The sequence below is a fragment of the Echinops telfairi genome, unplaced genomic scaffold (genome assembly GCF_000313985.2).
Source record: "Echinops telfairi isolate 266 unplaced genomic scaffold, ASM31398v2 ScPeMD7_7457;HRSCAF=8495, whole genome shotgun sequence".
In the NCBI taxonomy this organism is placed as follows: domain Eukaryota; kingdom Metazoa; phylum Chordata; class Mammalia; order Afrosoricida; family Tenrecidae; genus Echinops; species Echinops telfairi.
The window spans coordinates 19,564,555-19,580,823 of NW_022111357.1; the positions used below are offsets into that span (position 1 = coordinate 19,564,555).

Below are 16,269 nucleotides of genomic sequence, written 5' to 3' on the forward strand. Positions count from 1 at the left end.
TCCTCCCCACCCAGCCCTTCCACTGGCCGGGTGGACTGCTTCCCTGGATGGAAGCCCTCCAGTGGAAAGCTTTCTTGATGGAACCCTGGGCGTGAGGCTCCCAGATGTCCCTTGGGGGACATGCTCTGCCCCTTCCCCAGCTGAGCCCTTTCCACCTCAGCTGAGCCTCGACTGTGTAGCACCTCGTAAATTCTCTCACCAGTTTACCCCTCACGGCAACCCTGCTCGGACTTTCTGCGAACGAGGAAACTGAGGCACGAAGTCTTGCAGCTTGTAAGTGGCAGAGCTGGGCCCAGGGCCATGCTGCCTTCATGGTCCGCGGCCTCCTGCGACCCGGCTGCTGGCACAGCTGCAGACGTGGCCCGGGGGCCTCGAAGCGGGGCAGTGAAGGGACGGGGGACAGAGGCTCACCACACGCCTGAGAAGTCACCAAAGCCCTTTTCCCCAACCTCATCACGTTGTAATTATTCCCACTGCCCCACAGGCCCCACAGGCCCGCATGTGGCTCCCTTCTGCTGAGATGGGGCAGAGGGAAGCTGAGGCCTGGGGTCCCTGACAGCATAGTTTACAGAGCCCAGTGGGGGAAGTCCCTGCCCCTCCATGGGCCTGGGCTTGCCAGCTGTGAACCAGGCAGGTGGGTGGGGAGAGGTGGGAGCTGCCAGGGGGTGGGGGCACTTCTTGCACCACCATTCTAGAATCCTGCTCTGGGGACTCTGAAAGGCCAGATCTTCAGGGAGGGTGCCAAGTAGGCAGCACATTTGGCCTATCCAGAAGGGGAGGCCCAGGTCTGCGTGCCAGGCAGTGAGAGTGCTGAGTCTGTCACAGTGGGCTGGCCTTGTGCCCACCTGAAAAGTGGACCCAGAGGCTCTAGCATCTAGCAGGGCTGCCCTCTGCACAGCAGAGCTCCCGGATGTCAGCTGGTTCTCCCCTTTTGATGAGCTACTGGTACCAGGAGACTCAGACACAGCCCCATCCTCACGGGCTCCCAGGCTGGCAGTCTCCAACCTCCTACCCTCTTTGATTCCAAACGACCTGCCCCCCCCCTACCATACCTGCCCAAGAGTGCCCCGTGGCTCCCCACACACCTTCCTCAGCTGACTTCCCATGTCCCTGGAGTGGAGCAAACCTTGCTTAGGGCCCATGACCCACACTCTAGGCTGTGAAGGGCAAGGCATCCGCTGTGCCCCTGCAGGACCCAAGGAAGCCCTACCTGCCCCCCTGCCGGGCTCTGAAGCCATCAGAACCGCTGCCCGACTACAGGGACTGTGCCAGCCGCCTCTGTCCTGGCACTGAGGCAACGGCACCAGCCTCCTCCAGCACCTCTGTGCCAGGCCCGGGGCTCAGGGCTTCCTGCCGGCCCAGACTCTCAGTTTGGAGGTGGGAACTCAGGCCCGAGAGGGTAAGTAACGTACACAGGCGACCAGCTGGGCACTTGAAAGCCCCATTCAGTTTGGGCCCCACTTCCAAGCGGTGACAACACGCTCTGAAGAGGGCCCAGGCTGCCCCCTCAGGAGCTCTGACGGAAGCACGGTCACTCTGCTCGCCGGACACTGGCAGTGACCCACGGGGCCAGCGGGGCCACCCCGGGCAACAGGAACATGCAGACTGAGTGCCAGCAACCGTGTGGCCACACATCTACCTGCTGTGGGCCCCGGTGTTGCCACCTCTACAATTGACTGCTAACTCCGGGGGAAGTAAAGCTTCTCACGGTGGCTCTTCTAGCCACATCTCTGTAACTCCCACCAGACGAATGGGTAGGACGGTGCAAATAGGGTGTGTGAAATACGAACAGCAGGGGTTGGTCAGTTTTAGTGGTCTCTTGAGCATGAGCGCCATCGCAGAAGCAGGGGCAGAGAGAACTCCTGGGACCCTCGAGGAAGAAGAGTCGCATTAGAAGCCCTTGTCTGAAGTGGCAGAGGCGGCTGAGACCACGAGGCAGAGCAGCAGAGCAGCTGAGCTGAGGTGACCGCGAGGCAGAGCAGCATGCTGACTCCCTGGCCCATGGAGGCAGAGGCCAAGGGGCCAATGGCCGAGAGGCTGAAGACCAGAGAGACCCAGCTGCTGGCGGGAGGAGTCCCTGCCGAAGATCACTGACTGTATCCTTCATGTTTCGTGATCCTGGCTTGTGACACCATTAACTCCCCTGAGGAGCCCCCGCCCCCATGAGTTTGAATGTTGTCTGAGTTCCGGGCGGCCATTGAAATGAATTATTGAACCCAAACAAAGAGCAGCGTCTAGGGAGGAGAGCTTGGTGTCAGAAGAGGGCAAGGGAGATGGGGGTGGAAGCATGTCTGCCCTTGGCCGCGTGGCAATCGGCCTTGGCTGATTTCGTAGCAAGAGGTCAGGCGTGGCCTCCACACCATCCACTCAGATACCCACAGGCGTTCTCCTCCACCTCCCAGCCTGTTCTGCCCGGACCAGTCTGCTGAGCCGGGACCCTCGGAGGTTGAGAAGTGCCTGTCAGGGGCAAAGATGAGGAGGGCATCCTGGATGATGAGCCCATCTGCAGAAGCCGCCCTAAAGGCCCCCTGTGGAGGGTCTGCCCATCAGCTGGCACAGGAGAGCAGGGCATGACCAGCCAGGCCTGGGCTTGCTCTTCTCCACAGGAGATGCTGGAAATACACGCGCTGTGGGGCCCTCCCTTTACTGGCTCAGGGACTACGGTCAATTCACTCTCTGACCTTCAGGTGTCCCACTCCAGAAACGACCATAGGACCACCCACCTGGTAGACGGGTGGGAGGCCCTCACATCCATGGGATGAGGGTGGAGAAGGCTGGCTCGTACACACCTGCCAAGAGGTGGCAGCAGGGCGCCTGATCTTGACCAGACCCACCAGCACCCAGGGCAGGATGCCACCCAGGTCTTCGCGGGCTCACCCATGTATCTCCTAGGGGAGAAGACCCCCCCCCTCAAAGATGGTCACAATCTGAAGGGTGACCTCGTCCTCGCCAGCTCCACCCGCTACGCAGGAAGGAGCAGGGCCCCCACTTGATGCATCTGGAGACGACACCGGCCAACTCTAATCCAAACGATGGGCTTGTTGGTGTCTTTTCAGATTACGAGGAAAGGCAGGGCGGAGAGGGCTCTGCGGTCATCCCCGAGCCACTTGGAACCCACAGTTCGGGCTCGGCCTCTGGGTCCTGCACTTCAGTGTCACCATGTGAGACAGAGGTCCCAGCCAGCGAGGCCCTACACACCACAGCTGACCGGGAGGCAGGCCAGCTTGTTGAGAGCAGTCCTTCTGTGAGGGCCACTTTAGGACAGGCCCCTCGGGCAGTAGGACCACAGACACAGCTCCTGGGAGGCCAGGACGTGGCAGGGGTGAGTCACCTCGATCTGAGTCTGTGAAGTCCCTGGACACTATGGTGATTACCCAACTTGATAAAAGAATGAAGGGGTGGAGTCTAGTCTGTCAATCAGCCACACACAGCCTGACATCCTTCCTGTGGGTGTGGCCTTCTCACGAAGATCCTGGGAACTCTCTTGCTGGTACACATTCCTGGAGACAAACCACATGGAGCCACGCTGATGGCAGCCAGGGTCCTGGAGATGCTCCCACTGCCATTGGATCCACAGGACTTTCCACCCACCAGCCTGTGATTGTCCTGCATGCGGCATCATTGCGTGTGCTGCTGGAGTCTGAAGAGGAATTTATAGACTGGTATTGGACATATGTGCTAATATCGGACTTAGGGACTCAATCAGGGTTGGGCTGGGATATTTTCTCAATATACAATTGCTCTTTGCTATAAACCTCTCTCTGACACGAGTGTATCTGGATTTGTCTCTAGTCAACCAGACTAGCACACTGCCTCTCCAGGCTGTGGGGCGCTGAGAGTACAGGGGGACGGGACCTGGCTCGGCAGGCCTGAGACTTGGCTGAGATAAAGTGACGAGCTCAGCAGAGCCTGGCAATCAGGGAGGCCCGGTGAGTGTGGCCAGTTTCCTCCTCCCACAGCAGCACATCTTTGCTCCCAACTGTCTTGCTCTCGACCAGGGTTTGGCAAACTTCTGAGACGGGAGAACCAATCCAGATTCCCTCACAACAATTTTAAAATTCGTCGAGAGCCAGAAATGTATTTTTACAAACAAGTCACCGTTATCTGGATATCCTTTAAATGAAATGACGACAGTTTAATTTTCATTTTCTATTGAGCTTCGGAGTCACACATATGTCCCCAAAGAGCCGTCTTGTCACTGGCGGGCCCGTGTGCCCACCCCTGCTCTAGTGATCGGTGTCCCTCACTGGCGAGTCACCGTCCGCTCCCCAAGGCTGTCTCACAAGACCCAGGGGCACAGGCAGAGTAAGGGTTAGCTTACCCTTTTCACATCTGAGGGCGGCCCCCACTGCTCTGCCAGCCCAACCTGGGGGAGTCTTCATGATCAAGACACACCCACCAGGCCTGACCTAGCCTGTCACCTGTCACCGGCCTGGCCCCTGGACGCAGGCAGCCCCGTGGATCAACGCCACGGTCCCTGACGGAGCTGCTCTCCCCTGGGCGACCACACGCTCCTCACGAAGTTTGTGCAGGCCTCCTCAGTGCGGGCACACATCGCTGGAGCAGGCTCCTGGGGCGGCTCCAGGTCCCCATCTGCTGTGAGGTTGCCCCACCCAGGGTGCACAGCCCAGGCCCAGGAACCACCACCTGCAAGCTGCTGTATTTGAAAGAGTAACATTTATTGTTTTCTCACTAGATCTTCCTTACAGTGTCCCAAACACAGCACCACCCAGCCGAGCTGCAGATACACGCGGCGGCAGCCTCGGCCAGGCCAGCACAAGCGGCGGGCTCTCACGGGGCACCCTGATGCCTCCTGACACCCGCAGGGGCTGGCGATGTGAAAGGACCTTGGATTCTGCTGAAGACCCCACAAAGCCCCCTCACCGCTGCACTGGGGGCTGGTTCTGTTATCATCGGTGGAGACAGGGCGTGCCCCTTCCTGGAGCGTGGTCAACCTGGTCAACCTGCCCCACGCCCAGCCATGGGAAGTACCTTGGGATGGAAAGGTGCAGGGGTTTCAGGGTGGTGGGGGCCTGGAGGAGTGCGAAGGGCTTCCAGAGGTAGCCTGCGCTGTTCCCCAGCCTAGGCCGGGCTGTCCTGTCAGTAAGGGGCCATGGGCTGCCGTGGAATCCGACTATTTCCTCTCTGCCTCTCGGACTTCAAGCACTTGGTTTGTGTGGAAATGAACATGGAGCGAGCAGGCAGCCACGGAGGCTGTGCCAGCTCTGTACGCAGAAGGCACCAGATGGTTTGTTATGAAACACATTTTGGTCAGAAAATAGCTGGGATTTTTGGTTCCTGGGAGGACAACAAAGCTGGGGTGGGGGGTGAGGGTGGAGAGGGGGTTGGAGAAAGCAGCTTTGGCATCCGATGGGGCTCAGCTCCCCACAACCCTGCCTCCCTGCAGTCTGTGTTGCCTCAACTGTCTAAGGGCCAGACAACAGTTTTGAGTGAGTGCAGAAAGGGGAGGTTGGGGTCAGAGAAGTACACACACACACACACACACACACACACACAGAGCTGGCAGACCTGGTCTGCACGATGGGCAAAGTGATGACCCTGGAGTCCGAGGTGGCCACGACCCTGGTCGTGGGCATGGGTGGCGCTCCCCCACAGGGACTCTGGGAAGTCAGGCAGGAAGAAAGCTGCCTGGCAGCACCACCCATCCGCTGTGTGCTTTAAAGTGCCCAGCGACACGGTGGCTTTGGTCAGGGCCCAGCCGTCCGAGGGCCCCTGGGACCAAAGGCCAAGCCCGGGCCAGCTGGGGCCCCAAGGAAGGCGGCTGGAGGACACAGTCCCCTCCTGAGGCTGCGAGCGCCCGCCCGTGCGAAGCTCCAGCAAGCTGACTGCCCCCAGAAGACAGAGGAGTCCTGAACCGGCCGTGCCGTGGGCTCCGCAATGGGCTTCAAACGAAGGGCCGCCGCTCAAAATGACCAGCTGCTCTGGGAGAAAGAGGCCGTCTGCTGCGTAAAGATTCAGTCTCAGAAACCCTGAGGAGCACTTCTCCTCGGTCCCGCTGGGTCGCTGTGCTCCAGAACAAACGGCAGCGGGCCTGTTTCCCCTGAGCATGACGGGGCCTCTGGCGCAACGTGGGCCCTTAGCAGGGAGGGCCAGGGAAGGCTTCGGTCCTGTCCTGATGCCTCAGCCAGAGAGTGAGCGAGCGGGAAGCTAGTTCTAACACCACACACGGCACACAGCGGGCGACATGCTGGACGCAAACTGGGGTCCAAGCAAGAACAGTAGTCACTGAATAAATAGTGAAGGCATCTTTGAGCTCCGAGAGAGAGCGCGGGGTGAGAGGAAACAGCCCCTCCGGCTCCCTGCCAACGAAGGCTGCAGCCGGAGGGGCCTCGGAGGCTTTGCTCCCCTCACGTAGTGTCTGCTCGCCCGGAGCCCTCAGAAATGGAAGAGGTCGTCCTGTTCGGTGCCACTGCCGTCAGGCTTGTCCCAGTCGACAGGCGAGAGGCACTGGGCGTACTGGATGTCCTGGGCCGTCAGGCCGATGTCCAGGACCTGAGGGTTCGTCCGAGACTGGGCCAGCCTGGAAGGCAGGGCTGTGTGAGCACAGGGCCGGGCCAGGACCGGGGGCAGAAGGGAGGATTGGCAGGGTGGGGGAGTGGAGCGCACACAGCACAGTCCCTGGTGCCAGGAGAGGCAATGCCCTCAGCTACAGAGCTCAGAAAACCGTGGGGCAGGTGGCAGGCATTCCCACTGGGTGTCCCAGGGCAGGCCTGGGAGGAGGAAGGGCAATGCTGGGGGCGGAGCATGGGGCATAGCCCATCAGAGGCCACCTGCCAACACAGCAGCCCTCAGCCACAGGAAGGCGACAAGCCCAGGCCCCCTGGTGAGAAGACAAGGCATCTAGAACATGGCAGTTACAAGGGGCTCCACCTAACAGCTGGAGGGACACTTCTATACACTGGTGGTACCCAGTGGGAAATCAGGGTGCTCAAATGTTAATGCGAGGAGCTGATCAAGGCAGAAGAAAAGGGTAAGTATAAAGTCTAGGCTGTGGGGTTGTGGGACAGTGCTGTTTTCTAGTAAATGCTTTGCTGAGTTCAAAGTAACTAATAAAGGGCACGGGACACTTGCATGACCTGGAAACTAAACGGCTGATTTTCTTCCAGAAGGGCTGGTGTTCGGCCGGCTGCCACAGGCAGCAAGTAGCCTGCCAGGCTAGGCCCAAGGGCTCCAGCCGGTGGATGAGTGCCGCTCCCACCCAGTGCCCACAGCCTTGGCTGACCCTCCAGTCCATGCCCCGGGTGGGGGAACCCTGAGCTGTCTAGGACTAAGTGTCCCTCCACCGCCGCAGGCTTCGGTGAGGCATGGCTACAGGGAGGTCCCTCGGGAAATGCCACTGCCCTCAGGCTGGCTCCAAATCTCCTGGAGGCAACACTCTGGGGCCTTCACTAAACCCCTTTTCACAAAGGCTAACCTTCGGAAAGCCACCTGTGGGCCCACACCAGGTGCAGGCAGAGGGAATCAGTGCAGCCTCCAAGAACTGCTGAGTGCGCCCTGGGCTGCCTGCTAACCACAGGTGTGAGGTTCAAGCCACCAGCCGCTCCTCGGGCGAAAGAGGAATCTGTGGGCTCCAGGCAGAGCCACTGTCTCAGGCACCCTGTGCAGTTCACTGCGCTAGGAGTAGGTATTGCTAGGAGTTGGACAGCTGGCAGGGGGGTGGGGGTTTGGATGTGGGATGGCTACCACTGGCCGGGCTCCCTCGGGCAGTGAGCCCCCTGGCCCTTGGAGGTATGCAAGCAAAAAGGGATAGGGCCTCTTGCTCTGGAGCGGATCACTTTCAAATACCCGGCGGAGGGCCCCGGGAGGAAAGGGCAGGCCAGAACCGAGGATAGCTGCTGCCGCCCCCACCTGTCCCCAGCTCCTCAGAAACCCAGCGCCTGTACCTTGAAAAGGCTTCGTCCAGGCCGTCATCCAGCTCCTTGGGGAAACGGGGAGAGAAGAGGCCTAGAGGAGGAGCCCACGCACGGCAGAGCTGGCCCCGCCTGCGAGAGCGACCGAGGCCTGGGGGGGCGACCAGGGCTGCCGCCGCCGGGTCAGCACCTGCCCGTGGGCCGTGAGGGCCCGGAGGAAGGGCATGGCACAGAGGCCAGAGTGGGTTCAGTTCCCAGCTCGGCCACTGCCCACGAGGAGATCTTGGGCCACTCATTGGTCCTCTTTGGGAAACAGCCTTTCCTTCCATGAAAGCAGAGAGCCGGGAATGAGGGTCTTGGGCCTTCAGACACCTCGGGATGGCTAGCTGGTGGTGCGTATCCCACCGCCCAGGGTGGGAAGCGAGGCCCGCCTGCCCCTTACTGCAGCCTCCCTGGAGAAAAGGCATAGTTCCCGGGGCACAATGCACAAGATTTAAGTAGCTGTGCCCCACAAAGTATGATGTGCTCCTGCCCCGGGCCCCAGGCCATAACAGGGGCAGGGGACAGGTGGGGCCCCAGAGCGAGGTCTGCAGAGTGGACTAACACTGCTTCAGGGCTGACTTCTCGATGCGCATCAGCGTCGAGTGGTTATATAACATGTTAACATTTGAACAGGGATTCTTCGTACTATTTTGGTAACTTTCTTTAAAGGCTGAAATTATTTCCAATTGAAAAACTAAACCCATTTTAAAACACCAGCCCCTGCCCACCTGTAAAAGCGTCGGGGTCCTGCAGAGATCTCACCGAGAGGGGGAAAGCCTGAGACACGGAGCGGGCAGGGGACTCACCCTGTGTCACATGGCAAGGCAGGGGCCAGGCTACCGACTGCCGGGCCCCGGGCTCCCAGTGGGGGAGTGCAGAAGCAAACCCCGCCCATGCCCACAACAAGGAGCCTCAGAGGCTCGGGACAAGAGGCTGGCACTGTGAGGGGACAGTTGTGGGGGTGGGTGGGTCAGGCCTGGTGAGGACAAAGCCCCGCGTTCCAAAGGGACATTGTTCAACCCTTACCCAGCAGCTGGGAAGCTGCTGGGCCAGGCCTGACCCTCCCTCCCAGAGGCCATGGGTCACGTGTCCGAGGTCTGGCTGGGGTCCCAGGGGGCCCAGCCCCAACCACTCACCCAGACAACACCGCTGTTGCTCAGGGCTGGAGGCCGAGGAGCTTCATCCGTGTTAGGGGTGTTGGCGCTGACCGTGGACAGTGGGGCCTTGGGGGTCTCTTCCAAGTCCAACAGGTTTCCGGTGGCAACCACTAGAGGGGTGCGGTTAGGGGTGTCAGCCCAGCTGGGGTAGGAGCAGGAAGCAGACCCAGGCCTAGCCGTCAGCCCCTCCAAAGCCCCCGGGGGCTGGTAGCGCCTGGCAACAGCCCACAAGGCTTCTACCCTGAGCTGGACTTGGGCTGGGACTATAACTGTCACCAGAGAGGTGTCGGAGAGAGCGTGCGGCAGGATAGACGGCGAGATGGAGCCAGACCCTGCACGGAGACTCAGTCGGAGAAGACGTGCCTTTATCTGCACTTCCCAATGCATGGATAATGAACATGCATTACTGATTTGAAAAACAGAGAAGGCCGAATGAAGGCCCTGAGCCGGCCCCAGCCCAGGAGAGAGTAGCCTGGCCCCTCCCCTGGCCCAAGACTCACGGCTCTTCAGTGAGGGGACGCTGTCACGGTGGGTCCCGCCTGGGACATCCCCCGCCTCTTGGAGGGCTTTCTCCCTCTTCTCCTTCTCTGTGGGACCAAGGCACAGCTTGCTGCAGCCTCCCAGCACCCAGGGCCGGGAGGGACAGCGCTTCCCAGGTGGTGTTTCCGCATCTCAGCCCCTTAGGGAGGGTGCCCCCTGTCCCGTTTTCAGATGGGGAAGCTGAGACTCAGGTGAAGATCCCAAGTCCCATGCTGGGTGAGTGAGGGGGCTGGGAGTCCCCAGTACCACCCCGCTGCCTTCTTCCCACCCCCGCCTCACCTTCCTTGGACACCTGCCAAAACTCAAAGGCAACTTTGAAGGCTTGGGCTACGGTGAGGGTGACGGCCTGGGCCTGAAAAACAGGAAGCGGGTGTAGGGGGGTGGGGTGTCAGCAGGGGATGCAAGTCTGAACTGGAGGACTGGGCCTCCCAGGCCAGACTATGCCCCCTCCTTGAGGACCAGGGCCCTGGCTCTGGGGTGCCTGCTGGGTGGAGGCCATCCCAGGTCACTGCAGCATGGCTGCTGCAGGTGGAAGAGGTCCCGCTCTCCTCAGGTGTCTCGGCTGCCCCACGTAGCCCTGCCCCGTGGCAAGCACCTCCGCAGCCGCTGCTCGCCCTCTCCGCTGAGGCCGGGGCTCACTTCCTCTGAGTGCCCAGGCTCCCACAGTCAGCCGGGCCATTGCCACTCAGAGCCACCCATGGGGCAGCGTGCCACTAACTGCTCCTGAGGGTTTTTGTCTGAGATGGTAAACCCACATCTTTCTACCGGGGCGGCTGGTAGGTTTCAGCCACCCACTGTGTGGTTAACAACTCAACACTTACCAACCACGGGGCCACCAAGTTTCCGTGTCCTCTGGGAAAGCCAAAAACCACACCAAACTCTGCCCCTGAGCCTATCCGACTCACGGCACCCCTTACAGGAGTGGGTAGACTTGTCCTGTGGGGTTTCCAGGTCTTTAAATCCCTACAGGAGCAGGCAGCCTCACCTCTCTCCCTTTGAGCAGCTGGTGGGTTTGAACCACTGACCATGTGGTTATAGCAGGCCAAAACTTAACCCACAGGCCACCAGGGCCCCTTTCCTCCAGGAAAACCAAACACCAAACTCACTGCCATCGAGTCGATGCTGACTCACAGCACCTCCGTAGGACAGGAGAAAACGGCCCCTGTGAGTTTCCGAGACTGTAACTCTGCGGGAGTAGAAAGCCTCTTCTTTCTCCCGAGGAACGGCTTGGTGGTTTCAAACTGCTGACCTTGTAGTTAGCAGCCCAACAAGTAACCCCTCCGCCACCAAGCCTCCCTAGTTAGCTTAGGGCTCCACATGCTGACTCAGCCCTTGGCACAGAGAGCAGAACAGGGAGTGCCACAGAGGGCACGGCTGGTTCGCCCAAGGCCGGCTCAGGGAGGTGCCTGGATCCCACCACGGTGGGGAGGAGGGAGCGAGGCCTGGCTCCGGGCCAGAGCTCACATAGAGGGGGGGACGCGAGGACACCTTCCCCACACCTTCACCCCTTAAGGTCAAACTCCAATGTGACCACCTCTCCAGTGTCCCCGGCTCTGCGTGCTGACAGCCCTGGCCACCCCACCAGGGCCTCGGGCATCTGAAAGTGTTGTTAGCAACCCTGTGTGCACCGCCCCATCTGTGTGCTCCCTGGGGACATGTCCTAACACCTCCGCTCCCCAGCACGGGTCACCGCTGTGCAGAGAAATCAAGGATGACAATGGTGGAGACACATGCCCAGGCTTGGGCCCCACGCTCCAGCCCACCCCCCTGGTCCAGGGCTAGTCAGCAAGGAGGGCCAGCGTGGGCTCTAACTATACCCAGGAGCGACGGGGTGATTCCTTCAGAAAGGCCAGCCTCCCTTTCAGTGTACAAGTCCAGGCCTGGCCAGCCGGGCCCCACTCCCTCCCCGCCACCAGACAGCGGGCTCTAATTGAGAGATGAATTCGTAGCAACCGCTGTTACAAAAAAAATTTTTTAACAAAAATTCTTAAATCCCTAAACAAGCTGACTGATCCATGCCAATTAAACTTCACGAAGGATAAAATCTCATTTGAATGTCTCCAGCATTTACATGTTTGATGGAAGTACGGGTGCTTTATGGCAAAACTTAAATATGGTAATTAAGTATGAAACTCCTCACAGCTGTTTACAATTTAAACCATCACGTCTGAATCAAGTTTAATAGACCCAGTTACCATTGAGAATTGCCATGAACTAAAAATATGGGCTAATTACCAGCCAGAGTCAGATGGATGCACACCCAGGCAAGGGCTGGTCACCCAACGTGCCCGGGGTAGAGAAGCAGCATTAGCTTTCGCCTCTAGGAAATTTGGGGGCACTTGCTTGATACTGTTCCGGCATAAATCTGCCTGCTCATTTGAATACATGCCCATCCTTCTGCCCGCCCTGGAGTCCCAAGCGGCAAGTTGAACCAAATCGGATCCTGGAATCCTAGGTGCCGATGTTGCAAGTGGCTGCAAGCCCAGGCTGGGCTGGGTGGAGAGGGGTGACCTGGCTTCCTGGGGAGGTGCAAGAATCCAGGCTCAGGGGACTGCTTGGGCCTGCCTGTCAGGGAGCCCTCCTTCCTAAGTCCCCTAGGCCTGAGGCTGATCACTCTCCACCCCCAGCTGAGTGCCTCCAGTCTGTGAGCCTGTCTTACTATCCGGACCAGTTCTGACCTCACCTGACAGCCAGGCTGCCAGCCCTCACAAGGGCCACCTCTAGCTCGGGCTGCACACCCTGGGCCCCTGGGGCCCAGAATGGTCCTTAAGTCAGGTCATATGCTTCCTAGCAGCAAAGGGCCCAGAACCAGATCTCGTACAAGAGCAACAAGCTGAGAATGACAAGGGACTGTTGTCTGTGGGAGGGGCAGCAGACTGCCCGCAACAGAGGCTGTCTGTCCTCCAAAGACTCGGTACCGCTGCTTCCTGTCAGTGCAGACCCACCCAGTCCCGGCTGAGCCCTGAGCTCCGGGCCAAGGCCAGCACTCGGCCTCCATTCCACAAGCAAAGGCTGAAAGGGTGCGCCTGGCCCTCAGCTGGAAGCTAACATGACGCTGCAGACTGCCTATCCTGGTCATGCCAAAGAGCTACTGGGAGAGCAAGACCCCTCTGGAAGCTTCTTCCCCCAGATCCTGGATGGGTCAGGGGTCGTGTAGACTCTAGGAGTGAGGGCTTCAGGTCCCTGCAGGCTGAGCCGGCCCTGCCCACTCCAGGCTCCAGGGACCAGGACTCCAACTGCGCTGGGATTTCCCGGCCTCTGTCCATGCCATGTCCTAGTCTGCGGCACTGACCTCTTACCACCCTCACCCCTTCCTGGCCAACTCCCCTCATCACTGAGCCTCCCGAGCCCAGCTCCCCTCATCACTGAGCCTCCCGAGCCCAGCTCCCAGTGTCTCCTCCTCCAGGAAGTCTTACTGCCATCCTAGGGAGGCTGCACTACCTCCACCCGGAGAAGCTCAGGTTTCCAGGACAGCCTAGGCATAGCTGAGGCTCTGGGAGCCACAGACCTCATCCTGGAGCCCGACCCTGGGCCGGGCCGGGCTGGGCTGCACGAGCACACTCCTGGGAGCCGGCAAGAGGCTGAGTCAGGAGCCAGCCCCCATGACAATGAGAACGCCTGCGGAAGCGGAGTCTGGGCCCTGGGCAGTCTGCTAGCCTGCTCTGCTCTCCAGCTAGTTGCCAGCAAGGGCCGGGCTGTTTTCCTTAGAACTGACCTCGTGGTCTGTGGCAGGCCGGTCTCTTTCAGGTCAGTCTGAAGACCTCTGGCCCCAGGCCGGTACCCACTCCCTCTTTGCCCCAGGACCCCGACCCCAGGGGGAGCCTCTGCATCCTGGAAAACCCACTGGACCCAAGGCCCGTGTTCGGCAGCTATCCGGGCCCTGGGCCAGCTGTCCCTGCCCAGCGCTCACGCCGGCCAGTGGGGAGGAAGAGACTAACAATGGGGACATAATGAGCTTTTATTTTTAAGTCTGTGTGGCCCTCATGAAAGACAAATCTCAGAGCCACTGCCTGTGGGAACAAGGCTGTCACAGGAGAAGTTCAGGCCACTGGCTGGGTGTCATAAGGCTCTGGGTGAGTGGCCGACAACACCGAGTCTGCAGGAGAAAAATGAGGTGCACGAGAGCGGGGGGCTGCAGGACAATCCTGGAAGGCACCCAGAGATGGCTCCCTTGACGGGCGGGCGGGCAGGCAGCCCCAAGGGTAGAGTTTGTCCAAGGTCACACGCACAGTGGCCAGGGTCACACCAACAGGCTGTCTCATCCTGCAGTGCTCCTGGGTAACGATTTCCCACAGATGGCCCGGTCCAGCCCTGGGCCGTGTGGCTCAGTCACCTTACTGTATTGGCAGGACTCAGGTAAAGACTGTGAGTTTGGACTGGGCAGTTGCCCTGCATGCAGCAGGAGGGCCAGTTAGAACAGGCGGCGTGGACGCGGACAGAGGGAGACTGGGAGCATGTTGAAGACGGAGGATGGGGTCACAAGCCAAGGAACACAAGTGGTCGCTAGAAGTTCTAGAAAAGTCAAGGAGCCCTCAGAGCCCCCAGAAGGACCCACTTGAGATGCTGCCCCCCAGAAGTGTCAGCTGTGGCCTGGCCCACCTCGCCCATGGCTCTCAGGACCCGTGGGCTTTGAGAGCAGGGCTCTCAAAGGGGCTTCCCACCTCTGCTGCAGTCACTGCAGTCGGCAGGTCCTGCCTTCCTCATCTCCAAGGGCAAGGCCACCAGGGCCAGCCACCCCGCCCCACCCCCTCACCCCCCTCTCCCCACTGACCATCTTGCGCTTGGTGCAGAGAAAGGCGTGGCACTCCAGGCTCTCGCTGTGCTGGCTCTGGGCGATGTACGCAAACACCTTGTCGTGCATCTTGTCTGCCGTGCAGTAGGAGATCCTGAAACGCAAGCGTGTCACCAGACCTGGGCACCGGGGTCACCCCCTAGGAGCGCTCTCTGAGACATGGCCTTGCCCATCGACAGGCGAGGAGTGAACTGACCATCTGACTCCAGGCAGTCTCAGACATGACCAGCTCCCGCCTGCCCCACCAAAGGGGAGACCAGAGTGCTGCTGCTGCTGCTGCTGCAGCCAGTGCCAAGAAAACAGTCACCCAGCTCCCGGGATGCAAGCATTTCACAGTCATGAGGCTTCTCGCTCTGAATCTGCCTTCCGTTTGTCGAGCCCGCCCTGCTCAGGCTTCACAACACATGCCTGTCGGGGGAGGACCGGGCATGGGGCTGCACAAAGGCACCCGCCTGCCTGGCTCTCTCCTGCCCTGTAACAGGCAATGTGCCGAGCACTGAGGCAGCGCCACAGGGATTCCCAAAGCCGCTTTGCAGAGGATGACGCTGAGGCTCAGACCACAAGCCAGTGGCAGAACAGAGCCCTGAGCTCTCCAGAGACCGTGACCCCAGCCTTGATGCTCCTTCAGGATCTGCACCGACTGGCCGCAAGGAGAGATGGCCAGCCCCTGCCCACCGAGGCCCTCCACCTGACCTCCTCCTGCCAGCCCTCCCACTCATCCATGCCCCAGTCCAAGGCCAGGGCCCTTCCAGGCCACATGAGCTCCCCCTGCATCCCCAGGGTCCCCACCCCTTTTCCATGAAGCTCCCAGCACCCCAGGACTCTCACAGGAGAGGTGCTGGCCACCCAGCACCTGCTTGTCTGTCCTTGGTATCTATCAGGTCCAGCCACCTCCCTCGAGAGAGCTTCTGACTTCCCGGGCAGGTCCCCCTTCTCTGCCACCTGGAGGACACTCATCATTCTCGGCTCCCGTTGCTTTCCCTCCGGCTCTTCCCGGACTGGACGCTCCGCGAGCGAGCGCAAGGTGAGGGCTTCCGCTGGCCCTGAGCCCAGGAAGCAGGAGCTTGGCAAGCACTGGCGAAAGGAAGGAAGCCGATTCTTCCCGCCTGAGACCAGAGCTGGATGATGCCTGGCTGCCAGCCACTCGGGCCAGAGGCACAGCACAGGGACGAGGGAGAGCGAACCAGGGGCAAAACTCAAGCTCCTCCAAAAGGCCAGAACCACTGGGTCACAGGGACCAGCAGGTGCCCGAGTTGGTCACCCTCAGGTCACCTTTGAACGTGGAACAGAAGCTATTCCTGTGGGCCACCCTCCGGCCAGTAACAGATTGGCTTAAACATTAAACAGTGTCACCCATGAGTAATGTGTGCCCTCAAATACTGAGTGACAGGAGACCCAAGGGCCAACACCTGCCCAAACGCAAAGGTGGGAAGCAAGGCCAGGCAGAGGCGAAGTGAACGGACAATCAGTAGCCAGCACGGGCCATCAACGCTACCCAGCGAGCTGTCCAGTGTGTAGGCCAAGGGCTAGCCGGGAACTTCACCTGCAATGTAAACTTCTACTCCAATCACACTAAGGTATGATTCGATAAACATTCTTACAGGCAGGCTGAATGAGGAAGGTGAGGAGACAAGAGCCAGACGTGGGGATCTCTGCCCACTTCCCAAATTACACTCAGGTCTGGCTCAGCCACCGGTTGGGGACAAAGCCACAGGAGGGTGAGTTCTGGCCCAGGTATCCAGGTTCCAGCTCGGCCATGACCTCATTGTGGACCCTGGGCGAGTCCTTCTGGGCCTCCACGTCTCCATCTGTGGGGCAGACCCAGGCCATCGCTTCCCATGCTAACCTTGAGCGGCCAAGGGGAAGG

General features: G+C 60.1%; 1 protein-coding gene across 5 annotated transcripts in view; it reads right to left on the reverse strand.

The window, feature by feature from the left end:
• Positions 1-4,658: 4,658 nt before the first annotated feature.
• Positions 4,659-16,269, reverse strand: part of LDLRAP1 (low density lipoprotein receptor adaptor protein 1) — a 14,572-nt gene continuing 2,961 nt past the window's right edge. For 2 of the 5 annotated variants that reach the window (XM_045298919.1, XM_004705346.2), the window contains 6 exons: positions 14,382-14,496; positions 9,890-9,962; positions 9,571-9,657; positions 9,050-9,180; positions 7,905-7,939; positions 4,659-6,541 (listed from right to left, as the gene is read on the reverse strand). In XM_045298919.1, coding sequence (XP_045154854.1) covers positions 6,397-6,541; positions 7,905-7,939; positions 9,050-9,180; positions 9,571-9,657; positions 9,890-9,962; positions 14,382-14,496 — 586 coding nt within the window. In that variant the 3' untranslated portion in view covers positions 4,659-6,396. Of the gene's footprint in view, positions 6,542-7,904; positions 7,940-8,071; positions 8,691-9,049; positions 9,181-9,570; positions 9,658-9,889; positions 9,963-14,381; positions 14,497-16,269 lie in introns of those variants that run through there. The other 3 variants (XM_045298920.1, XM_045298921.1, XM_045298922.1) reach the window with 3 other exon arrangements.